The sequence below is a fragment of the Phaenicophaeus curvirostris genome, chromosome 20 (genome assembly GCF_032191515.1).
Source record: "Phaenicophaeus curvirostris isolate KB17595 chromosome 20, BPBGC_Pcur_1.0, whole genome shotgun sequence".
Taxonomy (NCBI): Eukaryota; Metazoa; Chordata; class Aves; order Cuculiformes; family Cuculidae; genus Phaenicophaeus; species Phaenicophaeus curvirostris.
The window spans coordinates 10746858-10774772 of NC_091411.1; the positions used below are offsets into that span (position 1 = coordinate 10746858).

The 27915-nt window shown below is 46.1% G+C and overlaps 1 protein-coding gene across 2 annotated transcripts; it reads left to right on the forward strand.

The window, feature by feature from the left end:
• Positions 1 to 4524: 4524 nt before the first annotated feature.
• UBAC1 (UBA domain containing 1) lies at positions 4525 to 27402 on the forward strand. Of its 2 annotated transcripts, none has more exons than XM_069873697.1 (10): positions 4525 to 4871; positions 7948 to 8068; positions 9724 to 9797; positions 11001 to 11108; positions 15027 to 15144; positions 15859 to 15967; positions 17331 to 17562; positions 18636 to 18722; positions 19031 to 19169; positions 21678 to 27402. In XM_069873697.1, the coding sequence occupies exons 1-10, from the start codon at positions 4734 to 4736 to the stop codon at positions 21791 to 21793; spliced, it is 1242 nt and encodes a 413-aa protein (XP_069729798.1). In that variant the 5' UTR covers positions 4525 to 4733; the 3' UTR covers positions 21794 to 27402. The 2 variants fall into 2 exon arrangements, with proteins under 2 accessions (XP_069729798.1, XP_069729799.1); XM_069873698.1 differs by having other exon boundaries at positions 4527 to 4871; positions 15042 to 15144.
• Positions 27403 to 27915: the final 513 nt, after the last annotated feature.

Genomic DNA, 27915 nt, shown 5'->3' on the forward strand with positions numbered 1-27915 from the left:
CTGGAGCACAGTCAGGGGCCACACAGAGTGATTCTGGAGTTAAATTGTACAACACATCTGCTGTCTCCACACTGGGTATCAGTGTTGCAGGTGAATCTAGATGGGGCAGAGATGTCCTGGGGTGATGCAGAAGGAGCTGGAAGGGGCAGAGATGTCCCAGGGTGATGCAAAGGGAACTGAATGGGGCAGAGATGTCCTGGGGTGAAGCAGAAAGAGCTGGAAGGGACAGAGATGTCCTGGGGTGAAGCAGAGAGAGCTGGAAGGGACAGAGATGTCCCAGGGTGCTGTGGGGGGAGCGATGCAGCCCTAGCTGCGCACCCTCCTGCCCCACCACGGCCCCAGGTTGCTGCTGGTCCTGAACCAGTGCCAGGAATCACAGCCTGGCTGATCCTGCCCACAAGTTTTTCCAGCTTCCAACATAAGACGTTCTTTTTAGAAAGTTTTTTTTAAGATGATCCTCTGCCTGCAGGGAAGGGGAGGCAGAAGGGTGCTGCTTCTCCAGCTGGGATGGAGAGGGGAGCAGAAGGGCTTGCTCCTCCTCTGTCTGCCTGGTGAAGTTGCTAAGGGGTGAGAGAGAGGTTTCCGTGTCTCAGACAAAAGGAAATAAATCTGGAACCCAGTGACCTTGAAGCATCAGGACAGGGCTCTGGTAGAGCTTCAGAGCCACACACAGAGAGGGCTCAGAGACCAGGTGGGACTGCAGCGAGGCACCAGCTAAGCCCCCATACTGGGGCTGTTGGGCACAGACAGATCTCGGTGCTTCCCTCAGGTGCTTTGCAGGTGATCCTGAACATGACATTCATGGGACCAGCTCTCGAAGATGCATTCATGCTTCCAGAGCCCAGGCAAGGAGCCATGGGAATCAAGGCCCCAAGAAGCCTCTGCAAGAAATCTACACTTCCAACCCCTGCAGGTAAAAATCTAGAAAGCAACCTCTTGAGCATATTTATTGCTTTAATTTAAATAAATAGGTACTTCAAACTTACAAAAACTTTGCTCTGCAACTCCAGCAAAACCTGAAGCCAAGCGATAGGTACGCAGCTCAAGAATGAGCCATAATAAAATGCTAATTGCAATTCATAAATTATATCAGGATGCCTGGGACTATTGAAGATCCTGGATGAAGTGTAGTGTTCAATTTAGCCTGTGCATGTTGCCGACAGTGCTGCCAGCCTCCTTCTTCTCCCTCTGTGTTGTTTTGTCATCTCTGTACTATCACCAATTCATCACAAAGTCAACTGAACTCTCCGATGTCCACCCACCGGGTGACTTTGTCTTCGCTACTCTATGACTTCTAAATTAAATTGTCAAAACACATTACTGAGAAAAATATCGTGAAGGGAAAGTTCTTTACCCTTTTATCCCATCTGAAGAGGGATTCGGTTTGATTTGAAGAAAACATGTCTGGTTCATTATCCCATCCGTGATCATATTTCTTCTCTCAGCAGCAGCAGGAGAAAGGAGTCGATACACAGCTCTTGGATGAGATGATGTAGCATCCCACAGGAGCCGTCTCAATAAATTCTGAGATTGCCCAGGAAAAGCTGTGTGTCTGTGTAATTTTCACTCTCTCTTATTCCTCCCACTCTCAGACAATTTAGAAAACGTTATGGGCTTGCTGGTGTGGATTTCCCTGAGCTGGATCTCCCCACTCAACCAGCACCGGTTGGTCTGGAACAAACTCCTTGGAGTCCTTGCAGCAGAAGAAACCAGCCCAGAAGAGGAACAGCCAGCACCCTATATGTGCCAAAGAGCCCTTAGACCTGCAGCTGCCCTTAGGGTGCACCAACAACTTGAAGACAATCGACCAGTCCTCAAACTGCTCCAGCTTGTTCCAAAGACAACCCTGGGCAGGAGAACCTGCTCCCACCCCCCTCTCCTCTTTGGTTCCTGCAGGAGGCAACGCTAATGCTACTCTGTTCGCCAGGTACAGCCCAGAGAGCCCGAACTGTGTGTCTGACTGTGTGTGGCTCCATCCCTCCACCTCCCATCCTGCTTCCCCCACCAGATAACTCAAGGTAGCTCCCAGGACAATGTCTGCAACCAGATCCACAGCGGCTTGCACCCATCTTCCCTAGGGCTGGTGTCACCCTGGGTAATGCAGGAGGTTCCTGCTGCGATGTGCAACCACGGAAAACAATTCACTTGGAGACATAAAACAAAAGGAGCCGTATCTCAGAGGAAAAGAGCTGTTGATTTCCCCCTTTTCTCATTCACACGTTGGTCTCTGAGCATAATGGATCCGTCATAAAAAGCAAGTAACACATTGTGCACTCATTCTTTTGGCTTTGGACAATATTAACATAATACACACATATTGTTTATTTATTCTGCTATAGTGCAAGTAACAGAGGCAATGCCCAATGCTTAAATGGGGTATTTTTAAACGCTCGCGTTCCCTTAGCCGTTATGATGCATTAGCTATCAGTAGTCAAATTGCTTTGTATTTGCAATTTTATGGGTACATTTTATCAAGCACACAGGAGCCAGGAGCTGCATTCAAAGCATGAAAATAAAGTCTTCCACTTGTGTTAGGCAAGCACTGTTTTGACGCAAGATATGGCCAGAAAGCTCAAATCTCCTTTTTTTTTTTTTTTTTTTTTGTGCCTCAAATTCGTCTCCAGATATTGCTTCTACTTGCAGCAGTGACTGCTAAGAGCCCCCTTTATGGCTGTGTAACATCCCCGCACCCTCCTCGCACAACTGAATCCAACCTGCTGTGAAATCACCCCCGTGTTTCGCTGCTGTTTTAAAGTACCTCCCAATAAAACGTTATCGTGTCTCTCCCCTGCAGAGAAAGCGGCTGCCGGGGTCACCCAGAGTTGCCTTCCTGAGTCAGCATCCAGACTTTCCGCTCCCGCTGTGAAGCAGGAAAATTTGTAGGGAGCAAATAAGGCTGGGGAGGAGAAGGAAAGCGTGCGTCTCTGTGGGCAGGGCACCCAGTGCCTGAACCCACCGAGGGTGGCTTGGGTGGCTTCAGTGGCCTCGATGCATCAGGCAGCTGGTGCCTGGCTCGAGCAGAGTGGAGCTGGGAACAGGGCTTCCCACTCAGCCCTTTGCAAGGGGAGGATTTGGGGGTAGCCCACGGCTGCCCCCAGACCCTGTGCCTGTGTTGGCCCTGGCAGGCACCCCACAGCTCCAGGGCCACACTCCTGGAGAAAGTCACCCAGGCTGGCCCCGAAAGGAGCTGCTGGCAGGGAATTTGCTCCCTCTCGTGGGCTCTGGGAGCTGGTGTCAGTCCAGCACACCAGCAATGGTTGCAGAAAGGGATAGGATTCCTCAGCATCCTGAAAAACAAGGAAGAAACTCTCTCATTAGACTCCAAGGCAGGGAGACGAAAGCCTAAAGATCCCAGAGATGCGCTCCTGGATCGGGGCTTCAGCAGCTCTATAGCTTTGACACCCCAAAACGTAGTCTGCTTTCTGATGGGATTGATTTTGGCTCCTCAAAGCTCTCAGCCCCTTCTCATGTAACACTTTAGTGCCTTTATTGTCTCCAGGTCTGCTAATTCTGTCTGGATTTATTTCTTCCGCAGAGCTTTAGCTGCCCTTCAACCAGCTCCAGACTGGGTCTGTAACATGAATATTGCAGCGTCCACCCTCAGAGTAGAAACGACAACCTAATTCCTCATATTTTCTAGGCAAGTACAGCTCCATTCAATGCACGTATAGAAAGCCAGCAGCTATAGCTGCAGTGCCTTTATTTTTCTTTTCATTTCAAGCTTCCTTTAACAATGTATTTAACACCAAAACCGCCACAGCCCATCAGGGTGCGGCAATAACCTGAGACGGGAAAACAAGACACAGCATATTCAGCGCGTAGAAAGCGCGTGAGCAGCGTTTTACTATGGATTAGTCTTACAGAGCACGTGTTCCCTGGGAAATGAATCACCCACAGGCACGAGACGAGGATGGGAGGCGGGCAGCGAGCTGCAGGCAGGCCTGGACAGACAGACAGGCTGAACAGAGACAGGCACAGACAGCCAGGCAGGACTCAACAGACAGACAGACAGGGCTGGACAGGCAGGGCTGAACAGACAGGCAGACAGGCCCAGGATGGACAGACAGCGCTGAACAGACAGGCAGGGCTGAACAGACAGGCAGGGCTGGACAGACAGACAGGCTAGGCCTAGACAGACAGGCCCAGGACAGACAGAGAGGCCAAGAAAGACGCAGGCCTGGACAGACTGGCATGGCGGACTACAGCTCCCAGCGTGCACCGCAGCCCTCGGTGGCGGGATAGCTATGTTTCCCGCCATAAAACTACATTTCCCAGCATGCATCGCGACACGCATTACCGGTATACCCACGGCTCCGCGGAAAACTACGTCTCCCAGCGTGCACCGCGCCCCTACCTGTGGCGCGGCCGCGTCTCCAGTAAGAAACTACATCTCCCATCGTACACCGCGGCCACAGGACTGCCTTAGCCGCGCCTCCTGCGGAAACCTACATCTCCCGTCGTTCCCCGCGCCAGCCGCATTTCCGGTTCCGGCGACACCGGGCGCTGTGCCCCGTGCCCTGGGAGGGAGCGCGGCGGCGGCGGGGCCGGGGCTGCACCCAGCGCCTCCCCGAGCGCCTCCCCGAGCTCTCTAGCGCGGCCCGGCCGGGCCCGCCGCTCCCCTCGGGGTTCCCTTCATGGGCTGGCGGTAGCGCGGGGCGCTGCCCGGGGCCTGGCGTGAGGCGGCGGCGGGGCAGAGCGGGGCCCGGCCCGGTGCGGCGCCGCGGCCCGGGGCCATGTTCGTGCAGGAGGAGAAGATCTTCGCGGGGAAGGTGCTGAGGCTCCATGTGTGCACCATGGAGGGCGCCGAGTGGCTGGAGGAGGTCCCCGAGGACACCACGGTGGAGAAGCTGAAGGAGCGATGCCTGAAACACGTAAGGAGCGCCGGGGGCTTAGGTGTTTCTCTTCCCTTTTCTCTTAAGCTGCTTCAGTGATGCTCACCTGGGTTTTCAGGGGTGATAAGGAGTATCTGTGGAGCAGAGATGCAAGGTGCTAGTTCTCAGAGTGCAAAGACAAGGGAGGTTCGTGCCCCGAGGTGTGTTTTGGATTCTTTGAGGCAGGCAGATGGTTTGACCCACCCAAGCTTCGCTGTAGGGAGTGTCAGTGCTATCGTCAAATGTTTCTGTTAAGAAAAGCAAACGTAATTATTTTTCTTAGTTTAAACACAAACAGAAAGCCTCCTGGTTTATCAGGATTGCAAGTTTCACAAATAGTACTTGACATCACCAGGGCTTGCAGTTTCAGCAGCTGCTCAGGCACCTGTGAACAAAGGTTTCTCACCTGCCTGGCAGAGCAGCGTGCCATAAGTTCCAGTGGTGAAAAGAAATGCAAATAATTATGATGGAAGTGAAACGATGAAGCAGCAAATCCTCTCCTTGCAATCCTTTTGTACAAAAAGATGATTCTTTGGCTTCCTTTCACTTGTGTGACAGATGCTTCCTCTGCACTGCGCAGGGAATTCCTCTCCCCCTTACCCCTCTTCCCATGGATTACCAGTGCTGTTTTCTCTCTAGGCAGGAAGGTGTTTTCATTTACACTTCTAAGCATTCTATTTAATACAAAACCACTGTATTTTGGCAGATGCGAAGCAAGATTCTACAGTGAGACCTCATGATTAGTGGTGGTTCCTGGGGGGCTGCTGAGAGCTGGTAGAGGCATTGCCTGTTAAGATGGCTTTTCTATCTCTGAGGTGTGTTAAGATGTTTAGATTAGCCAAGTATTTTACTGAGCAGTCTCTCTGATACCTGTGCTGTCTGTATACGCCCTCTTGATCCATGCAATTGTTAACAAAGTGCTTAGAGGCACAGGAATTAGAATCATAGAATCATAGAATAACCAGGTTGGAAGAGACACACCGGATCGTTGAGTCCAACCATTCCTATCAAACACTAAACCATGCCCCTTAGCACCTCGTCCACCCCCCGGACTTCTCTTTTGAACACCAACTCGTTCCACTTATGCTTTCACCATTATTATAAGTATCGTGATTGCACACACGCCCCTTGTATGTACCAGAGGAAATATGGATAATGGGCCCGTGTCGTATCTCGTCCTGCCCTGAACATACACCTCCCAGGTCCCATTTACAAGTTCTGCCTTTTGGGTTCTGACTCTAAGGATCATACCAGCGATATTTTGAGCTTGTTGGGAGAGGAGAAGTTCCACTGATGCACTCCTGTGCGTTTTGGGTAGCTCATCAGATCAATTACAGGAGGTGCTCCCAGCTGGTTTGAGGCTGCAATGCGTTCTTTGGCGTTTGTTCAGCAGTCAATATGCTGAGGGATTAGTAAGTAGCTACTGTTGTGCACAGCAGGACTCAAACGTTCTTGCCTTCGTTTCACCGAGGCATCAGAACTGTACAGAAGTTCAGGTGAGGAACTGAAGATCCGTGTTGAAAACAAGGGCGTTATGTTTGGAAAAAGGCTGTAGCTGGTTTTTCCATCCAGTGCAGTCACAACAGAAGAGGTGATGATGGACTAGAAGGATTGTCTCATGGGAGGCTGGCAATCCATACTGTGCTGGACAGGACTAAATGCTACATCAGAGCTGGTTGCAGTGGGGTTTCTGGAAATTTCTTACATGAGGGGTGAACACAGTCCTCTGCGGACACGGTAAAAGTGGCTTGGTAGACACATATAGAAAGAAGTGACATTAAAAGCTGTTTTCTGCAAGCAGAGCAGGTGAGGGCAGTATTAAGTGTCCTATTTTCTGGCGAGAACAGCATCAATTTGTGGGTTTGGTAGGTTGTTATTTTTAATTTTTCCCTTTCTGGAACTGCAACCACTCTGCTTTCTTCTTCCACTCAAACAAATTAGCAGCCTGATGTAATGTTCTTGAAATCTGTCGCTGTGGATCTGGGAGCTGCTCTGGTGTGAAGATGAGTCAGTTCAGGGTCTGTGTGTGCACTTACTCTTTTCAGGATTTGAACTTCATTTCCTAGGGGATTAATAGATACAATTAGAGTTGTAATAAAGGAATAGAGCACAACTTTTGTATAAAAAAAATCAGCTGTATGCTGATTGCTTATTGTTGGGAAGAAAAGTTGGGAATGAAAGTTTTGTTCGGCACTTTCAGCAGGAATCCAGGTTAGGGCTCCAGCACCTAAATCTGTTGATTTTGACTTAAAACAAGGTGCAGAAACTGCCATTTCCTTCTCAGCTTAAGGTCAAGGATACCAAAAGCACCTCCGGCAGTTTCTTGTTTAGTCTTGACAGTGTCTGTAAATAATAATTATTAGATGGAGCAGAGTCTGTCTTCTGTTTTGACACAAGCTGCTCATGAGAAACAGACTTATTATAGCCCTCCCTTCCATAAACACACTGGATTCTCTTTGCAGACGTACATTCTTAGTTCATCATACTAATTGCTACTCCCACCTCTCTCACTGAGACTGAGTGACCTTTGCGATCTGCTGCAGGATTGACGTAGCTGTTGGTCCTACAGAGATGTTCTGTACCATGGAAGTAGCAGTCCTTGAGCCCTTGGTGTCCTTGAAGGGCTCATTTGGGGGTGATTGGGGTGTAGTGTTAGGTCTTCAAAACTGTCCAAAGAAGGGGTTTAGAGCATTGCAATCAATTTTAACTTAAATAATAGAATCAGAATACCTTAAGTTGGAACAGGACCATAAGGATTATCAAGTCCAGCTCCCTGATGTAGCTGTTGGTTTAACAGCAGCAAGGAAGGCAGCTTAGAATCCTTTTTTTTTTGTTGATAATTCTTCCCAGCCAGGAGCTTGGGTGTGCAGGTAGGAACCTACCATGGTGGGTAGTGTTACAGCACAAATCAAGCCTTAATTTCTTTAATAAAATACAGGCTGGCTCATTTACTGGCTTCTTAACAGCTTGAGCTAGAGGCTACCACACAGAATGTATGTGGAGAATCTCAAATGCAAAGGGCAGTGATTCATGCAGTGGGCTTATTTCTGATCCTCAGTGTTTATCATCTCTGCAGTGTCTACCTGGGAGCTTGGAGGATCCGAAAACCATGACACATCATAAGTTGATACACGCTACTTCTGAGAAGGTGCTGACAGACACAAAAACGGTGTTGGAGGAAAACATTCAAGATAGAGGTAAGACTGTCTGGGTTTTAATCCCATAAGCCTGAAAACATGTGATTATATTGAACTGTTTGACAGATTCCAAACAGTAACCTTGTTAATATCTACTCTGTGCTTTAATATAGGAAGCTAATAAGGCGGCAAAAAAAAAAAAGAAGAGGAAAAAAGAATTATTTTTTTTTTTTCCCTCCCAGAGAAAGCACCTTGAGTAGTTTGCTTTTCTTCACTCTTCCCTTTAAGAGCTGAAAATGCCTTAGGAGTGCTCATTAAGTCAAGGAGTTAAACAGATCAATTTTTATCTCCTTTTAAAGGAATTTTTTTAAAGCTCCAGGACAGGATTTATCCTTCAGAATGATTCAAAAGTAGTGATTGTGACTGAGTATTTCAAGATACAACCCAATGCTTTTGGAGGGTTTCTTGAGGTCTCCAGGTCAATCAGAAGGATTGTTGAAGCATATTTGAGTGTCTGCAGCTGAGATCTTTCAGTCCTCTTCAAACGTTAGGTCAGATACTGTAGTATCACTGACTACAGTAGAGTATGTGAGGTAGGTTTTTGCTCCTGAACTTTAAAGATGTAAAGGATTAATGTGCATTAATGGATTAATAGAAGAAGATCTAAAGGTAAGAGGTGGTGTCAGTTTTTACTAGACAGCTTAGGCTAATGACCCTTTCTGGAGATAAGGGGCAGTGGTGCAGAAAGTGAGCGAAGCAGGGCTGCTGCAGACAGAAATGCTGTCTGAACCAGAGACTGAGCAGGAGCAGAGTTCCTCGGTTTGTGCCTGAGTTCCTGCAGGCTGGGGAACTGCTGCTATGAACATGAGCAGTTTGGTGTCCCTTCCAGGGCAGCGTCACCTTTAGAGCTGAACAGGAGCTGAGAGGGCAGAGGCGAAGGACGGTGTTTTTGCTGATGAGTTGTGTATTATTTCTAGGTGAGGTGCTGGCTCCTGCAGAGTTTTGAGTTGCAGTTTGCAGCAGCAAACAGCATTAACTGTGTAGTCGTGGCCAACTGTCATGTGAAAGCCTCTCCACTCCTCTTTCCTCTGCAGCTTGCTCTTCCTTTCATGTGCTTCGCTTGTCAAGGAGACGAGATTGCAGCCAGCAGCTGATTGCCACCGGCTGACTGCGCAGGGCAGCCAAGAGTCAGCATGTGGATCCTTTCGCACTTTGATCAGCTGGACAAATGCGTGTTAACAGCTTCCACCAGCTGTTGCTCTTGGCTGTTACGTGCTGAGCCAGACTGAGGAAACTTGTTGTGCAGTGCACGCTTTGTTTGCTCTTTACCTGCTTAACTCAATGGACTAGAAACTGCTTTTTGGCCCCATCTGGCTGATAGACCACGGGTGCTGCGTGGGCCTGTTCTGGGCTCCAACTAGTGTGTCTGCATCTTTCCACCCTTAGAGTGTGCAGGGTAGTAGCTGAAGCACTAGAAACTTTCACAGCATAGCTAATAATGGACCACATTTTGAATTCACTGCGCACTAAGGGATTGCAAATACTGAAGGACAGTGTTTAAAGGTTTTAAAGTGTTAGAAAGGTCTGCAGTTACAGTGGAATTAATGCAAATATAGGAAAAAATGGATTTGTGAGGTATATGGATTTGTGAGGTGTCTTGCAAGAATTGTTTCCACATTAGAAAGTAATGTGTGTTGGTGTCATTCTCTTTCTAGATGTCTTGCTTTTAATAAAGAAGCGTGCACCGCCTCCGCTCCCCAAAATGGCAGATGTCTCAGCAGAGGAGAAAGTGAGTTTGAAAGACTTCTTGACTTGGCCATTTCAATTAACTGCTCTATCAGTGAGCTGCAGAAGGATTCATGTGGTGTGCTCTGTTTGTAGAGGCAAATGCTGGCAATTGGGTTCTAGGGAAATTATTTCATATTTCTTCAAAACTTCGAAGAAGCTGATTTTTTCCATTTTTAACCTTGCCTGTGCAACTGCTTGTCTTGTAAGACAGTAGATATACTCTGTGGGAGGATAATAACTATATAAGCATAGTTCAGCAAGTGCCTTGCTTTGTCTCTGTCTGAAAACCCAGTAGAAGGATGTTGCTTTGCTGTCAGGCCATCTTCTATCTTTATCTGCGTGGCTTGTCACCCTCCAACCCAGTCTCTACAGCTGTGTTGGCCCCTTCCTATTCTTTTTTATTTTATTGGAATGTAACTGTTACCGAGGGTTGGCAGTGCCCAAGATGATGCTTATGCACGAGTGGTTCTGCAGTTGATGTTATCGCATAAACGCTTCCAACGATGCTTGTGCTTGACATTGTGAATTTCTAGGTCTCTCTACTTCGTCTCTGTTTCTTCTTGCTTCCTGTAGGTACTGCTTTGTGTCTCTGTATCCCTTCTGTAGGTACTGGTGTATGTCTCTCTCTTCACTATGGCATTGCTGTGCAGAATGTCACTGTAAGAATGTCCTGGTTATAAGACTGGGAATTATTTATAGTTTGTACCCTGCTATGGTTTGTCCTGGTCTATGAGCATGTACAGAAAATCCGAGGCACCATCTATCTCTGCATGATACTTGCAAGCAGCGAAACACTTGCAGCGTTCAGCGGTTCAGGGTTAGTCTGTGCACGGTGTTTGAAGAGAGCGTGCGAGGAGGAGAAGGAGCAGGAGATGGTCCTGGGCACTGAGGCCTCCGCGTTCTCCATGTTTGATACATCACTTTCCCTCGTTAAGCTGGAATTTCCCCATGTGTTTAGGTCATAGAAATAGGCACAAGGACTGAAAGGGGGGCAACTTGACAGGTCCGGTTTTGCTCTGTAATTGCAAAATGATACTGGTGCTGCTAATCCATTCTCTTGCTAGACTGCTGTTTCTCTTAGTTGCAAGTTACAGAGCACTGCTTGATGGCTTGGTGAAGAATATGAAACTGCTCTCCGCTGTGCTGTGCTCTCTGTTCTGTGGATAATGGGTTATGAAACCTGATCATGTTTCCTGTCCTTCAGAGGAAACAAGAGCAGAAAGCTCCTGATAAGGATGCTATTCTCAAAGCAACTGCAAATCTGCCCTCTCGCAATGCAGATCGCACTGTGGCCCATCACAACATGAGGGATGTAAGTATTGGACTGGACTTCTTTGATCACACACTAACATCCAAATACACTTTTATCTTGTATAGCCTTTTCTCTTACATGTGAGTGTGGTTCTCTTCTCTCTCAAGAGAAGTTTAGATGTGTATAGCAGATATTAAATCAGATAGCTTAAGATATAGACACAGGTTGTACTATTTAGTGATAATAAAATGTTCAGTTCTAATTTATGATTTTAAATGTTTTATTTCCATGGGAAACCCTCAGTAAACATATTCACGACCTGGCAAATGTGAATTAGGAGGGTTTATTTCTTTGGTCTTAAATAGTTCAGGTGTTTGCAGTGCTTTTTCTCTCTTCCATGCCTTGAAAAGAGAAATTAGACATAAATTTTAACTGCAGTAATTGAATACAGAGTCTGCAATACCTTTAACTGTCTCCAGCAAGGCAGGGAATGCTTTTACCCTTCTGCACTCACAGGGTACGTAGCCACAAATCTGCCTGCATATTGCGTGCTGTCAGAGTGCCCTAGTAACCTGAAGAGGACAGTTGGCATTTAAGCTGTTTAATGGCCAACATGACCTCCTGAGCATGGAAAAAACAAACATCCAACCGAAAGGAATTAGTGGTGCTTCAGTTTAGAAAACAGCTTTGAGCTGTGTTGTTCAAATTTTGAGGACTAGAAAGTAAATGGTAGAACAAGAAGGCTCGTTCATTCACAGAGGCAAGTGGTACTGGTACAGAGCTACCGTGGCTGTCTTCTCACCACACTTAGGTGAGGTGGGAGTTGAAGTGTTTTTGTAAAGCAGGGAGTCCTAGAGTCCCTCTAGGAGGGCTGAAGGCTCGGCAGCTCAGCTGAAGTGCATTTACACCAATGCACGCAGCATGGGAAATAAGAAGGAAGAGCTGGAAGCTGTCGTAGGGCAAGGGGCCTATGATGTTGTTGCCATCACGGAAACGTGGTGGGACGACTCATATAACTGGAGTACGGCTATGGTGGGGTATAAGCTTTTCAGGCGGGACAGGAAGGGTAGGAGAGGAGGTGGGGTAGCCCTCTTTGTAAGGGAGGACTTGGACATCACTGAGATGGATTGTGGAGATGAGGAGGTTGAGTGCCTGTGGGTCAAAATCAGAGGAGCCCACCAGAAGGTAGACTTTGTGATGGGAGTCTGTTACAGACCACCCAACCAAGGAGAAGCAGCTGACGAGCTCTTCTATAAACAGCTGGGGTCAATCTCTAGATCGATGCCTCTCGTTCTGGTGGGAGACTTCAATCTGCCTGATATCTGCTGGGTGTACAACACAGCAGAAAGGAAGCAGTCTAGGAGGTTCCTGGAGTGCGTGGGAGATAACTTCCTTGCACAGTTGGTGAATGAACCAACCAGGGAAGGTGCCCTCCTGGACCTCCTGTTTGTGAACAGAGAAGGCCTTGTAGGGTATGTGGCGGTAGGTGGACGCCTAGGACTAAGCGACCATGAGATTATAAAATTTTCTGTTCTAGGTGAAGAGGGTGGTTAGCAAGACGGTAACATTAAATTTCCAGAGGGCAGACTTTGATCTCTTCAGCAGGCTGGTTGGTGAAGTCTCATGGGAGACAGTACTCAAGGGCAAGGGAGCCCAGGAGGGCTGGGAGCTCTTCAAAGGGGTGGTCCTAGCAGCTCAGGAGAAAGCCATCCCCGTGGTCCGGAAAAAAAGCCGGCAGGGGAGAAAGCCAGCTTGGTTGAATAGAGAGATCTTGAGGGATATCAAGAAGAAAAGAAATGTTTATGGGCTCTGGAAGAAGGGACAGGCCTCTTGGGTGGACTACAGGAGGGAAGTGAGATTGTGTAGGGAAAAAATCAGAAGGGCTAAGGCTCAGCTAGAAATTGGATTGGCCAAGTCAGTGAAAGATAACAAAAAATCTTTCTACAAATATATAAATAATAAAAGGCGGACTAGGGAGACCATACAGTCCCTATTGGACACAGAAGGGACAACAGTAACAGGGGATGAGGAAAAGGCTGAGGTGCTTAATGCCTTCTTTGCCTCAGTCTTTAGTCGTAAGGAGGGTCGTTCCGCCTGTGTACAAACCCAGGAGCTAGAGGAGCAAAATGAGGCTCCCATGATCCAAGAGGAGGTGGTCAGAGACTTGCTAGCCCGACTGGACAGTCACAAGTCTATGGGGCCGGACGGGATTCACCCTAGGGTACTGAAGGAGCTGGCGGATGTGCTGGCCAAACCCCTTTCCATCATCTTCCAACAGTCCTGGAAGACTGGGGAAGTCCCACTGGACTGGAGGCTGGCTGATGTTGTGCCCATCTACAAAAAGGGCCGCAGGGAGGACCCAGGAAACTACAGGCCTGTCAGTCTGACCTCAGTGCCAGGGAAAGTCATGGAACAGGTGATCTTGAGTGCTATCATGAAGCACATGCAAGAGAACCGGGTGATCAGGCCCAGTCAACATGGGTTCACAAAAGGCAGGTCTTGCCAGACTAACCTGATCGCCTTCTATGACAAAGTGACCCGGCTACTGGATGAGGGAAAGGCTGTGGATGTGGTCTTCCTGGACTTCAGCAAAGCCTTTGACACAGTTTCTCACAGCGTTCTGCTTGAGAAACTGTCAGCCTCTGGGCTGGACAGGCGCACACTCTCCTGGGTGGAAAACTGGTTGGATGGCCGGGCCCAGAGAGTGGTGGGAAATGGTGTGAAATCCAGCTGGAGGCCAGTGACAAGTGGGGTTCCCCAGGGCTCAGTGCTGGGTCCAGCCCTGTTCAGTGTCTTCATCAATGACCTGGATGAGGGCATCGAATGCACCCTTAGCAAGTTTGCGGACGACACTAAGCTGGGTGGAAGTGTCGATCTGCTGGAGGGTAGGGAGGCTCTGCAAAGGGATCTGAACAGGCTGGACCGCTGGGCAGAGTCCAATGGCATGAGGTTTAACAAGGCCAAATGCCGGGTCCTTCACTTGGGGCACAACAACCCTATGCAGTGCTACAGACTGGGAGAAGTCTGTCTAGAAAGCTGCCTGGAGGAGAGGGACCTGGGGGTGTTGGTTGACAGCCGACTGAATATGAGCCAGCAGTGTGCCCAGGTGGCCAAGAAGGCCAATGGCATCTTGGCTTGGATCAGAAACGGCGTGACCAGCAGGTCCAGGGAGGTTATCCTCCCTCTGTACTCAGCACTGGTGAGACCGCTCCTCGAATACTGTGTTCAGTTCTGGGCCCCTCACCACAAGAAGGATGTTGAGGCTCTGGAGAGAGTCCAGAGAAGAGCAACAAAGCTGGTGAACGGGCTGGAGAACAGGCCTTATGAGGAGCGGCTGAGAGAGCTGGGGTTGTTTAGCCTGGAGAAGAGGAGGCTGAGGGGTGACCTCATTGCTCTCTACAACTACCTGAAAGGACGTTGTAGAGAGGAGGGTGCTGGCCTCTTCTCCCAAGTGACAGGGGACAGGACAAGAGGGAATGGCCTCAAGCTCCGACAGGGGAGGTTTAGGCTAGACGTTAGGAAAAAGTTCTTTACAGAAAGGGTCATTGGGCACTGGAACAGGCTGCCCAGGGAGGTGGTTGAGTCACCTTCCCTGGAGGTGTTTAAGGCACGGGTGGACGAGGTGCTGAGGGATATGGTTTAGTGTTTGCTAGGAACGGTTGGACTCGGTGATCAGGTGGGTCTCTTCCAACCTGGTTATTCTGTGATTCTGTGATTCTTGAGCACTGCACGTTTTGTGGTGATACTGGGCAGCTGGCAGTGCTAGAAGTAAAAGGGCTTTTCTGCCCAGTAGCATTTACTGATGTGTAGTGCTTCCCAGGAAAGGCCCAGTGCTTTTTGAGAGACTAAAAAATGCAAATAAAGCCCTAATAAAGCAGCCTTCTGCACAGGGGCCAGACTACTGCTGCAATACTAACAATAGATAGGTTATTAAGATTTAATGATGTCTGGTAACTCCCTGTCTAAATGTTTTGACAGTTTCCTTTCTTGCAGTTCCAGACAGAACTCCGGAAGATCTTAGTATCTCTCATAGAAGTTGCACAGAAATTGCTAGCACTGAACCCAGATGCAGTTGAACTGTTTAAGAAGGCAAATGGTATGAACATATCTTTATAGTTACTGGCTTGAACCTGGGAACTGGTTTGCTTCCGTAGCAGAAGAGTGGGCTTGCAGAGTGGAGTCCAGCCCTTGATATTTATAGTAAAGCCACTACAAACTTTGTGGCGAAGATTTTGCTTTTTTGGCTATAAGTTGAACAAAACTCATGAATTTATAAGGTCCCTTTGGAACGGACAAGAAGTTCAATTAAAAAAAAATCATTAATAGTGGAAAAAAAATGGAAAACTTCAAGAATTGTGCTTTAAAGATGGTAAAGAATGGTTGAAAATGCACAAGGAGGTGGTAAAATGGGGGAAAAGCACAGCTGTTGGTTTAGGTCGTGGGAAGCGCATGACCTTGATCTGCTAGGACCAGATCCAACTTTCTTTCATCAAAGATCTATTTTTCAGTTATCTGGAATCTTCTGTATGTTTACTTATGTGGAAATACTATAGCAATGTGAGAGTCAGCTGCCTTTCATTTGAGATCTTGAACATATCTGGACAAAGTCTTTGTCCAGGAAGAATCTGTTTGAGCCTGATCAAGCTGAGTGCAGCAAAGTAAATGATGAGATTGCAGATTTGAGGCAGAAACAAAAGCAGGGATGGAAGAGAAGAATGGGGTTTGAACTTAATGCGTGCCATTCCATTGAGAAAGGGGTTTATTTTAGTTCAAAGTCAATCTGAACGTTGTATTGTTTGTGTGTGTGTAGCTATGCTGGATGAGGATGAGGAAGACAGAGTGGATGAGATCGCTCTGCGACAGCTTACCGAAATGGGGTTTCCGGAAAGCAGAGCTGTGAAAGCCCTTCGATTAAATCAGTAAGTGTACTCAGTGCACTGCCTGTGAGTTATTTGATCTGGTTGGAAACAAATTGTATTTTTTTTTTTTCTAAAGTCTTATTTGGGTCACCTAAAACTGGGTTAGAAGAAGCGTTAACTTGAAGAACAGCGCTGCCTAAGGCAGCGTGCAGGTGCAAACGGCCCAGGGGGAAGGGGAGACAATGCAGTACTTGCTCTGGAGAGTATTGCTGGGCTGCAGTTCACAAGGCTGCCAGGCTGGCACTGTTTCCAAGTAGTAAACTTACATTTTATTTACTTTAGAATTCAGAGTTTGAAGAGAAAAAAGCAAACCCAGCCCATCCACATTGGTCTTTCAGCTGTAGAAGAATACTTTGTGCTGATCTTTTAAAAACGTTCCAAGAGTATTGTAAAGTCCAGAGAGCAACTGTAGATCTGTAGGAGCCAATGTAGTTCTTCTGCCCTAAGAAGAAATGGCTTGGAGAGGCCACTCTTGAAGATTTCTAGTGATGGAGAATCCACAATATATTCCAGTTGCTCTTTTCCAGTCTCTCTCCACTCTGGCTCAGAAAGAATTTTTACTCTGAAGTCTTTTATGTTGTAACTGAAAAGCCAAACACGCTGGCACCCTTTTTGCACTGACGACCTTCTGTTATCTTTGCTTCCTCTCTCTTCACTGGGAAGAGATGTGTTGGGGCTCTTAAGGTGCCTCAGCTTCAGCACTTGCACTTGGCAGCAAGTGCCCATGTTATGATCGTGGTGTTCTGTTCCCTTGGAGTGGCCTTTGCTTTGAGGCATCGCAGGCGACTTCTGAAGTCAAAGCAGAGGAAGAGCAGAGTGGTTTATGTCCAAGTGCAATTGCCTGTGTTGAATTTTGCTCCTGCTCAAGGCATAATGCGCACCTGTAATGTTTTTCACCCTCTTTCTTTCTTATGTTGTTAATGACATTCCTTGATCACTGAATGAATGTCGGAGAGATCTTACAAAGCAACAAAACAGCTTGCATCTGAGATGTGGTTGCATGTAAATTTGGAACATGCTTTGTTTGCAGTTTTGTCAGCAGTTGCAAGTAGTCACTGTTTGCCTGCTGTGAAATAAAGCAGACGATGTGGAGAACAAGGTGACTCCTACAGAAATGTCTTTTAAAATCTGGGTTGCAGCTGTCCAAGTTGGACTTCATGCCTCTGTCTTCTTGCCTTCAGAGAAGATTGCAGTGCCCTGAACACACAGAGAATTAAGATACTCAGATTTGCTCCTAAATTTAATTAGTTGTTGAAAAGTCATAAATAAACCTGTAAGTCAGTTATGGGAATAAATGCAAAGTGTGGAACGCTGCTGTACAGCTGGAGTGCTTCTCACCCTTGTGTGTTGCTTTGCTTTTCAGTATGTCCGTGACACAGGCCATGGAGTGGTTGATAGAACACGCAGATGACCCTGCAGTGGATGCTCCACTTCCAGGTCAGACTCCATCAGAAGCGACAGCTGAAGCTGGTGCAGCCTCTGCTGAGGCGACTGCGGGTCCTAGCTCAGAAGCGGAAGGGGATGAGGCCAAGGATGAGCTGACAGAAATATTCAAGAAGATCCGAAGGAAAAGAGAATTTCGTCCAGACCCACGAGTACGTGCTCTTTGTCTCAGCATTTCTGTAGTGATGCTAATTGGAAGGAATTGTGGGCACCATGTAACTGAAATAAATGCTTAGTTAATTGGTGGAATGAGATATCTGCATAGGTGTACATCATCTTGACTCAACGGTGGTTTTTGGGACTGTTTGAATTTGAGTTACTGAGGGAACGTTACCTAATACGTGGCAGTTTCAGATACCAGTATCTAAATTACTGACCATTACTCATATGCCTAAAAATTAATTGATGGGACTGAAATGAGCTGCCAGACTCCTGACACTGCTTTTTGACTGCTGTCTGGGAAGGAAGGATTGCAAGACAGGAGCAGGTCCTTTTGGTGTAGAAAAGGACCAAAGAGCATTATAATATTGAGGGGGCAAGCAAAAATCTTACTTGCAGATTGAAGTCTCGCAGCAAGCGTGGTAGTTAGCCTTTTTTCAGAGCACAGTATTAGCTGATGACAGTCTGTGTTGTTATTGCACTGTAAACTCACCAGGAGGTGCTCTTCAGAATCCAGCACTTTGCTTTTACAACTCGCAGTTTCTTGTGATTTCAATCAAAAGCTGCAAAGGTATTGGATGACCTGGTTACTGTTCCTAAATGATGCAACATTCTGGTACCGATACCTTGTTTAAATATATAACACTCACTAGCAGTGTAATAATGCAGGAAGCAATGTTAAATTGAGTGAATACAACTATAAATGCACATGGAACTCAATCTATGAATAAGATGGGAACAGAAGCTTTTTGACATTAGAGGTGTTCTAAAGTCAGGTGTTTCTGTCCACTCTTCTTTCTACCCAGGTAACTTGCTATTTGCCTTGCATTCAGCTTTCAGTGCTGTGGATAGAAGCTACCTTCACCCTTAAGATTCATGGGAGAGGAATAATAAAGGCACTTTTGATATAGAGTATTTGAAAACTTTATAGATAAGATTTAATGGTCTGCAAATGGAAACAATGGGGTATTTTACCTCGCAGAAAGCACGGAAGATGAAAGAATGTGCCTGTTCTTTATTTCTGTTTTAAATGTTACATTTATTAAGCCGTGTAAATCTGATACAGGCTGTCATTGCCCTGATGGAGATGGGATTTGATGAAAAAGAAGTGGTAGATGCACTCAGAGTAAACAACAACCAGCAAAATGCAGCTGTGAGTACAATGTCATTTCTGTTGCTTATCAGTACAATTCTTTCCATCATTGAATTGGTTGGTGTTTTGATCTGTCATAAAGCCCAACTGTTACTGGAGATGAAATGGGTGCTATATATTCTGTGCCTCTTTTAAATTAGATGCACAATTAGAATACAAAGATTCTGGACTTCTTAGAGGAACACAGCATGCATGAGGTTGAGGCTGATCGGGTTGGGAGAGCAAACTAAATGTCTCAAAAGTTTTGAGACGGTTTAATTCTGATGGAACCAATCTTGTCATTTATTGTACCTGGTGATTTCTTTCAGTGTGAATGGCTGCTGGGAGACAGAAAGCCTTCACCAGAGGACTTAGATAAGGGCATTGACACTAATAGCCCACTCTTCCAAGCCATCTTAGAAAACCCAGTGGTACAGTTAGGGTTAACCAACCCTAAAACTCTACTAGGTAAGTCCTGCTTGGGTTCTTGGTATGTATACACTGTCTTTGTAGTTGCTAGGAAACAAGAGTCTGGATGATGACAGCACGCTTTGTGGGATAGGTGCAGCTCTGTGCCCTTTTCCTCACATTCTGCAACTGTATTGTTTGTTTGCTTCATTCTGCAACTCAGCTAAACCCAGGGCAGAACCTGGGGCTGTCCCAGAAACCATATCAATTCCGCAGGCTGCAGGATTACACTGGCTGAACTCAGAACTTTAATAGCGGCTGGCTGCAATGCTTTTGTGGATTTAGGAGACCTTTTGTGTGCTCCCTTTGGCCACAAGGGCAAAAATCAGGAATGTGTGTCTAGAACTCTGATTATTTCACAGAAAAAACAAGGCTGTCTGGTGCTGTACAGCTTATTCTGCAGAGGGACTTGATCATTGAGATGGAAGATAACATGTGGAAGAGAAACTAAACAAGAAGTTGGAGCTAAGGCCCTGCCTATCAAAGTAGAAATAACATCTGTGAAAATACAGTTCCCCTTGCTCGTGGTCAGAGGGGCTGTGAGCACAGCAAGTGCCAAACTGATGAGCCTGACAGTGAAACAAATCTCTGAATTGGTCTCTCTGACGCTGGAGGCCGGTACAAAAGAATGAGGTTAGCTCTGTGATGCATATAAAAAGTTTTGCACTTAGTCTTTGGCTTCAGAATTTATTTGAAGCAAGGACTTTATGTAAAGGCTGTGTGCTGCACTTTCAAGACAGCTTTTAAAAATACTGCTTTAAACGTAATTAGGAGAGTTTGCAAGCCTTTAAATAATTCAAGAGCAGAACCTTCCCACTCTGATTTCTGAGCAAATGGTCTCCTCATTTCCAACAAGGGTTCCACACGGCAGCTCAGCATATAAATAGAAAATGAAATGCCGTTATATGTTCTTGTAAAGCTTGGATGGACATCAGAGAATGTATTCCTAATGATACATCTGCAATTTGGTTGTGTCGCAGATTTTAATAATGAACGTTTGCATTTAATTAGATACTCACATAAGGTTGATAAATCTTCAGTTTTAAGCTTTTGAGTGAGTGTAAAAGAATATAGCTAGCGGTGAAAAGTGAGACCTGTACTTCATTGTGGGCTTCTCCCTAGGCGCGCTGCATGACCTTGAACGAGGTATTAATGGTGAGACTTTCCGAGGTGCTGGGGACTTACAGCTCCCACTAATGTCTGTTGGAGCTTTGCACACTAACGCTCCTGGGAAAATTAAGGCACTGACCTTAGTGCCGCTCTGCCAGGCTCTTTCAGCACTGACATTTTGGTGACTCCTGAATAGGTCAGCTGTGCAAGTGCTTTTTCTGTCCTGTTCCATAACCACTGCCTCAAATGTCCAGTCGCCCAGCTCAGTGTCTGTCATAAGGGTTATAAATTATTGCCTGGACTTTCTCCTGCCAAATTTGTAGCTCAGCTCCTGCAGTAGCTGTCTGTTCCTCCAGTGTAAGTAGAAGGAAGAGTGGAAATTAGTATATTTTAAAACAAAACAAACCAGCAAAGCTTATTAAAAAGCAGCTGCGTATAGAAAGAAAAAACTGCTCTTAAGTATTTGGATCGCTGTCGCTGTTCAGGAGTGGAGGTAGTTGTTCTGCAGAGACAGCTTTTCCCCTTCTGCCGGTGTCTAGGCAGGTGGAACTGACTGTCTTACTGGCATCCTCTGCTCTCCAAACACTAGGAAGGAGGAAGCATGTGCTGCGCGGAAGGAAGGTGGCGCTTCCCTTCTGCCTCTATGAAAAGACAGAGCTCCGAGATTTGTCAGCTCAAGGGTCTACGCTTGAGCTGTCTCTGCTTCTTATTCCTGAATAGCCTTTGTCACAGCTGTTTCTTTTGCTGGCTCCATTTTCCCTTTAAAGGATTTAGGAGAGAGCAGCCGTGGGACATCCAAAGGGCAGCAGGTGAAAGCAAAGGTAGCAGAGGCGAGGAGATGACAATGCTATCTATGAGCTGTCTTGGTTAAGTACCAGGAAGGAGAAAGATACCAGTGCAACAACTAGCCATTAAGAATTCCTGACTGGGATGTGGAAAGTCTTTGATCAGCAAGAACAGAGTTGCAGACTGGTCTTCCCATAGGAGTGTAGGCAGCAGACAGCCCGGTTCTAAGATGGGCTTTCATAAATGGATGAGTTGTATGGCAGGTTCCCTGCTACTGCGTGTAGACATCTGCTTAGGGTTTAGCTCTTCAAATTGGTGTCCTTGAGGTTCTGTAAGATGGACTGTAATCCAGGCTGAGTATTTAATCAGCCTCTGTCTGCAGTGAATTTAATGCTGAGGAATGGGGAAAGCAGAACAGCCTGCAGCATCCCATCTGTGGAGACTTCGGAGTGCAAGTGGTAAATGTATGAACCATATTCCCGCTGTCCCTGGGTGATGCTTGCCCAGTGCCTTTGAGTTGCAGCTATTTCTAACTGTCCTGTTGTTGAAGTATCCCAAACATGGAAACCTCTGACTAGAGCACTGAGTGTTGCGATTTCCCTCTCTTGGCAGCCTTCGAGGATATGCTTGAAAACCCCTTGAACAGCACTCAGTGGATGAACGATCCAGAAACTGGGCCTGTCATGCTACAGATCTCTCGAATCTTCCAGACGCTGAACCGCACGTAGAGGGAGACGCCAGGTCACTGTGCTGCTTCCTCCTGCCCCTCGCTTCACTGTCTCCTCAGCAGGAGGATGCATGGATTGTTCGGGGAGAGGGGCGGCTGGAAGGGAAGAGGGGAGATCTGAACGGGTCTCTCGCGCGAGAGCTTATGTAGTTATGGCCAACTGAAGTTAATTGCCTTGAGGATTTAGTGTTAGTGGAAGAGGTTTGAAGACTTGTTTATGTTTTCAGGTATTAGGTTTAAAACAAAGTATATAAAAAAAATAGGAAAAGGTTTTGTGAAAACAATTAAGAATCTGATTGTTGGAAAGAAATATGATATTGCTTGTTAAAAAGGCCTGTGGCAGTAGTTTTCTAGCCAGTTCTGCTAGCATCTGGCTAGCGTTTACAAAAGGTCACTGACCACTAGCATAGACTATTAATCATCTCCGTACAGTATTAATTTATGGCTATATCAAATTATGAAATGCTTTTCAAAAATTGACTCCTAGGAAATTTTTTTTTTAAAGTCCAGATATTGGGAGAGCAGGCGCGTTTCTATCCCAACTTCTTTATCCTGAGTTATAACTTAAACAGAACCATCCAGAGATGGAATTCCTTCAATAAATAGCATTACTTTTTCCTATTTATTTCCTGCACTAGTGCTGTTGCAATTCCACAGTGGTTAGCCTTGCAGGAGATTCCCTGTCAGCTACATTAAAGATGCAGTATCTTTTTCACAACAGAACTCCGGGACTTGGATTCTCAAGCAGGCTGCAGTGCACAAGTTGAGGCTCTGCTGTATCCTAGCATGAGCAGGGATGTACTCACGTAATGGGTTTCTTCCATTTTTATGTGCATGTTTGGAAAGGAAGACTCGTGGGGTTTGACTTTGGTTCAGAGTGTTTTCAAAAAAGCAGCTAATTTGCATGGGTTTTTCACTGGTGATCCATAAAGCAGAACCTCTTTGGTTTTGATCTTGTTTAACATATTTAAAAGCACGCTTGAAATTATTATCTTATTTGAGATAGAAGTGGGGTTTTACCTCGGAAATACAGAGAATATCACGCAGCCTCTTCCCTCCTTTGTCAGAAGGCTGACTTGGGTTTTCAGATGGGAGTTGAGAGCTTTTAAGAAGAGAACAGAACTCTCAGAAAACGGAGCTGGTTTTTATGATTGAGCTCTGCAGGTTTTACTTTTTTTAACAGTCTGAACAAAAATGGGCTTTATTTTAAAGCTAATGAAAGCTGATTGACATCTGTCAATCCCCGCCACGCCTTGCCCTTCACAGCCCTTTCTGGGGAAGGCAGGCTGGGCAGGAGCAACCTTCAAAGCTTAGAGGTCTCCTCTCAAGCTCCTGCACAGCTCCACTTTTTCAGTCTGGATTTTTCTTGTGCTGTTGGGTTTTTTAAACAAAAATGCAACACGAAACCCTACAACAAGTTTTGACCTGAACTTGGCATCCGATCTCTGCTGTTATGCAGTCAAGGTGCTGAAGTTGCCAATTTCACATAATTAATATGGAGGGTGGGGAAATCAAAACAGCCTGAGATTTTATCTTGTCTTACTATCCCAGCATTTTTTTTGTTACTCATAATGTCATTTTAAGCTTTACAGTTCGTGACTGCTGGAAAATTTTCTTCTGCATTTAGAAATTCTAAGCTTCAGAGAGGTGCTGCTTCTGCTCAGATTTGACAGTAAAAGTGTTTTCCTGGACTTGCTAAGAACAGATTGACAACAGAACATTAAATTATAACCTTGTCCTATAACTGTGAAAGCAAGGAACCTGATCCTGCAGCTCAGTGAGTTCAGCATAGTGACTCAATTGTGACTGAAGGTTGTAGTGATGTGAAAGGTTTTGATTATTTTGTCCACTTTTTTATTATTCCCTAGAGCTTTTTGCCTCTAACACAACCAGAAGATGTTATTACTTGAAGCTTTAATGTTAGAGGCACATGTCCTTCTCTACTGATTTTGATTCTCATAGATATTCCTTTTAATGAATGTTTTTTAGAGGACAAAGGTGGGAAAAGGTACTGTGAAGTTTGGTGGGGTTTTTTGGCTTCTGAATGAATGAGAACACGTTCAGCCTTAATGAACAGTCTTGGTCTTTGAATGTAAAAGGGTTGTTAAAATGTTTCTTTTGATTTCAGTAACGCATGATCAGATTCTGGAGCGGCTGTAGAGCTTCCAGACAGATAAGGCAAGGATCATGTCGGCTTTACAGTCATCTAAAAGTTTGGCATCTGGTATATATGGTCAACCAATCTTGCCTGTGCTGGCACAGGAGGAGCTGCTGCAGGGACAATGCGGATGATGAGCTTGAACCAGCTCCCCAAATTTTAGGGCACTGAAGCTGGGCACGTTCCTGATACGCAGTGTCTGACCTGCCCTGGGGGAACAGAGTCGAGCACTTCTAAGGACAAAGGTTCTGCTGCTTGTGTGTCTCTGCATCAATCCCACAATGATGGGAGCGGAGTGTGATCCTGCCAGGTCTCCTGATGAACTGGGCTCGATCTTCAGTGTCACTTTGATCAGGGTGATAAGTTATCAGAGCTGCCTCCCTTGGTGTGTCAGAACACAATTGGTGCCACTGAACCTTTTATAAAGTGAGGAACAAACTATCAGTAAAGCCAATCACACCTCTCTTATAGAAGAACCCAGGAATGCCCAGGTTCAGCAACAGAACCTGATGTTGCAGCAGCAGTTGGAGACTGTAGGGATAAAGGAGTACTGCATCTTTAAATGATTGAAGGCTTGAGATTATGTGATTATTTCTGGATTTTATTATTCCAGAATTCAACACTTTAATGTAGCCCCGCTTGTCTTTTGAGGACTTAGTTTCCAGTGGCCAATAGGATGTGTGATGTTTGCAGCAAGGCAGAGGAGCTGATTTAAAACAAACAAAACCTACCTTTGAGGTTAAATGAATGCTTAGGGAATTGATCCAGGCAGGGGTGTTAGAGTATGGATTAGTAGCAGATGAGGGAGCTGTGTGTCCCCACCACACCTGGCTGTGTTGCTGCTTCATCTTAGTAAGTGGATGGGGAATTAAGTCCATCGTGCTTGCAAAGGTATTGATTATCCCAGTTTTTACAAAACCTGCCAAAGCTGAAAGTTCCCTGCTGTTGAGTCAGAATGCACAGATGGGTCTCTAGGCACAAGGAGTGCGTGTAATAAGCTTTGCCTGGTGATAAACTGTCCTGTTCCACTGCTGAAGGGCAGGGGTCTGGTAGAGCTGGTCTGTGCACTACTGAGAGGTCCTGAAGCACGCGGGAATAGGAAAAAAAGAAGCTTTTGATAGGAAGAGTTACTCACAGGAGTAAAGATTTACACGTTCAGGTCCCATGTTTGCATCTCTGGTGTCAAAGTTATAACTAGCAAAGACATGTTGTATTTAAGTGGCTCATAACTTGGTCATGGGAACGCTTGGAAGCCTGTGGAATCGAGGAATAAGGATGGGGATGGTAGATGGCAAATACAATCTGTTTCTTTCAGCTCTAGCTCTTGGCCCCGTCCGTTGATACAGACAATCTTCTGCCTTTTGACATTACTTGACTCCTGAAAGCTAGCTTGCTATTTATTTAACTATATAACTTATGGTTTTGTCATCAAAACACTGATGTTTTTAATAGAAATGTACTTTATGGCAGTTTGTTCTCAGGGCTTCATATTTATACTCTGTATAAGGGATGCATTTAAAGGGATGTATTAGGAAAAAATGCCATTGGCCACTTTACTACTTGGACCTTGATTGTCTTGACCTGTGAGACAGAGCTAGCGAAGCTCCCAATAAAGCTCTCATGTCTGGTCCAGTCCAAGGACTCTGCCAGTCTCTCTCTCTCCCAGTGAGCAGCAGCAGGAGTCTGCATTGCTCTCTGGACACGGTCACACAAGATTACCCAGCTGCTTCACACTTCTCTGATCTTTACACCATTTCAAGGACGCTTCTGTTCTCTGTGCAGCTGGAAAATTACCTTGCACAGTTTCTGAAGCAGTTGTCACCGCGCTGCTCCCCTGCTGGGGTGGTGCGAGGTTCACTCCCGCAGGAGCTCGAAGCCTCCAGCTCATTGCTGCCTTCTGGCCCCTCACAGCTCTGTTGCAGGCATCTCAGCACCTTCACCTCATTTCTTTCCTCGCTCTCCTGGAACCAAACTTGGCTTTGGGAGATTGATCTTCGTATCCAAAAAACACTCAAGTGGTTGCTGAAATCCTTTTTTTTTTAGTTAGGACTGTTACAATTATTTTTTTAGATGCTGTGATTCATGGGCTGAGGATCTTTTAATGTAGTTTGAAAGTTGTTTAAATAAGCATTGTACCAAACAAATGTATAGTGACCCTGTCAGCAGATATTACCTGTAGGAGGGATGCAGAGGTGACCAGGGAGCTTGACTTCAGGGCAGTTTTAGAGAAGCAGTGCGCACAGGATAGCGAGTGTTTGACCCAGAGTAAATACCCCATTTTTCTACTTTTAATAAATAGCATTTTTATTGACTCGCAGAATAGCAGCGCTTGCAGCTGGGTGTTTCCATCTTATCTTCAGTCCTTGTGCTTTCAGGCCCGGGCAAAGCATTGACTGTGTCCTCCTCTCTGGGCTGGTTTTTCAGCTGAAGGGTTTGTGTTGCTCTTGTTGGAGGGAGGGCGCTCGCTGGGCTCGGCAGAGGGAACAGCAAGCGGTGTGAATTGTGTCTGCGAAAGTGCTGTCGCGGTTTTTCGCACCTACATCCTGACATCTAGGCATAACAAAAGGGTTTTTTTCAGGACCTCTTGCTCTAGATCAGAAGATCTTCAGTGCAGATCCCGTTAGCAGCACGTGAACCGCAGTAGGTGTAAATGCGTTCAATTCTTACTGAATTTGGGTATCGTTTTGTATCATGCTCTGGGGAGAGGGATGAAATTGGATCACATTTTACACTAACACCCACAAAACGGTGTCTTTGTCGCAGCAGGTAACAGGCCTGTAGAGATTTTTAATTAGCATATTTTTATCATAGTTTAATGAACAGAACACAAATGTGATTGCGACCCAGCACTTCCCACAAGGCAGCACCAGTACAGTTCTAGTGCAAGGTACTGACTGCACGTGTTCCATTTCACCTGTGTATAAAGTAATTAGGTGCAGCATAGGATAATTTTTACATGGCACTGACACTGATGTGTGGCATGCGCAGCTGTTTCAAAGATGTAATGTTACTTTTACGAAGCTTAACTGGGGCGAACGTCCCTGAGCCTGTGGAATTCAGGGTTCATTCTGGACATGCTCTGTGGGTGGCTGACCTCTCCTGATGGGAACGCCAGCAGGCTTTGCTCCCCTGAAACAAAGCAAGAAATTCTATGGTTAGACTCAGTGATCCTGGGGGTCTTTTCCAACCTAGTGATTCTGTGAAATGTGGCTGATTTATTATCCTTTCAAGCAGTCAGTGTTGTCTACTGAAATGTTCCTGGCAGTTATTGAGGTTGGTAGCAAAGCCAAACCTGTTTGGACCTTTGGTGTGTGGAGAAGTCGTACCCACGAACGAGACTAGAATGAACACTGAGTCTTTAAACCTGCTCACACAGACACACTGAGACACTGATGTTACGTGTGTTGTAAATTTATAATATATCTTAAAAATAAAGGTTTTTTGGTTTATTACCAGGTGTTCCGAAACATCATTTTCAGGAGCAGCCAAGGTTTATGAATCTACATTGTTCAATGTTCCTTGTGCCTGCATGTTGTGATAATTCTTCCTTGGAAAGTAAGATATTTCCATAGCTGTTCCAGAAACCTGTAACAAAATGTGTGCAGAAAATCTTTGCTGGTTTTGCACCTTGAAGTTATTTCTTTGTTTTCCAGGAAAGATGCGTTGGTAAGATTCATTGTAAGTGCCATGTGAAGCAAGATTTAGTGTAGCCCTGTGATGGACTGATGCCACTGCACAGGTTGCCCAGAGCAGTGGTGGCTGCCCCATCCCTGGAGGGGTTCAAGGCCAGGTGGGATGGGGTTTGGAGCCCCTGATCCAGTGGGAGGTGACCCTGCCCATGGCAGGGGTGGGACTGGGTGGGCTTTGAGGTCCCTTCCAGCCTGAACCATTCTGCGATTCAGCTAAGAGGGATTTATCTTGGTTGTTGACTGATAAATTGGAAGCCTTTTCTTCGACAACCAGGG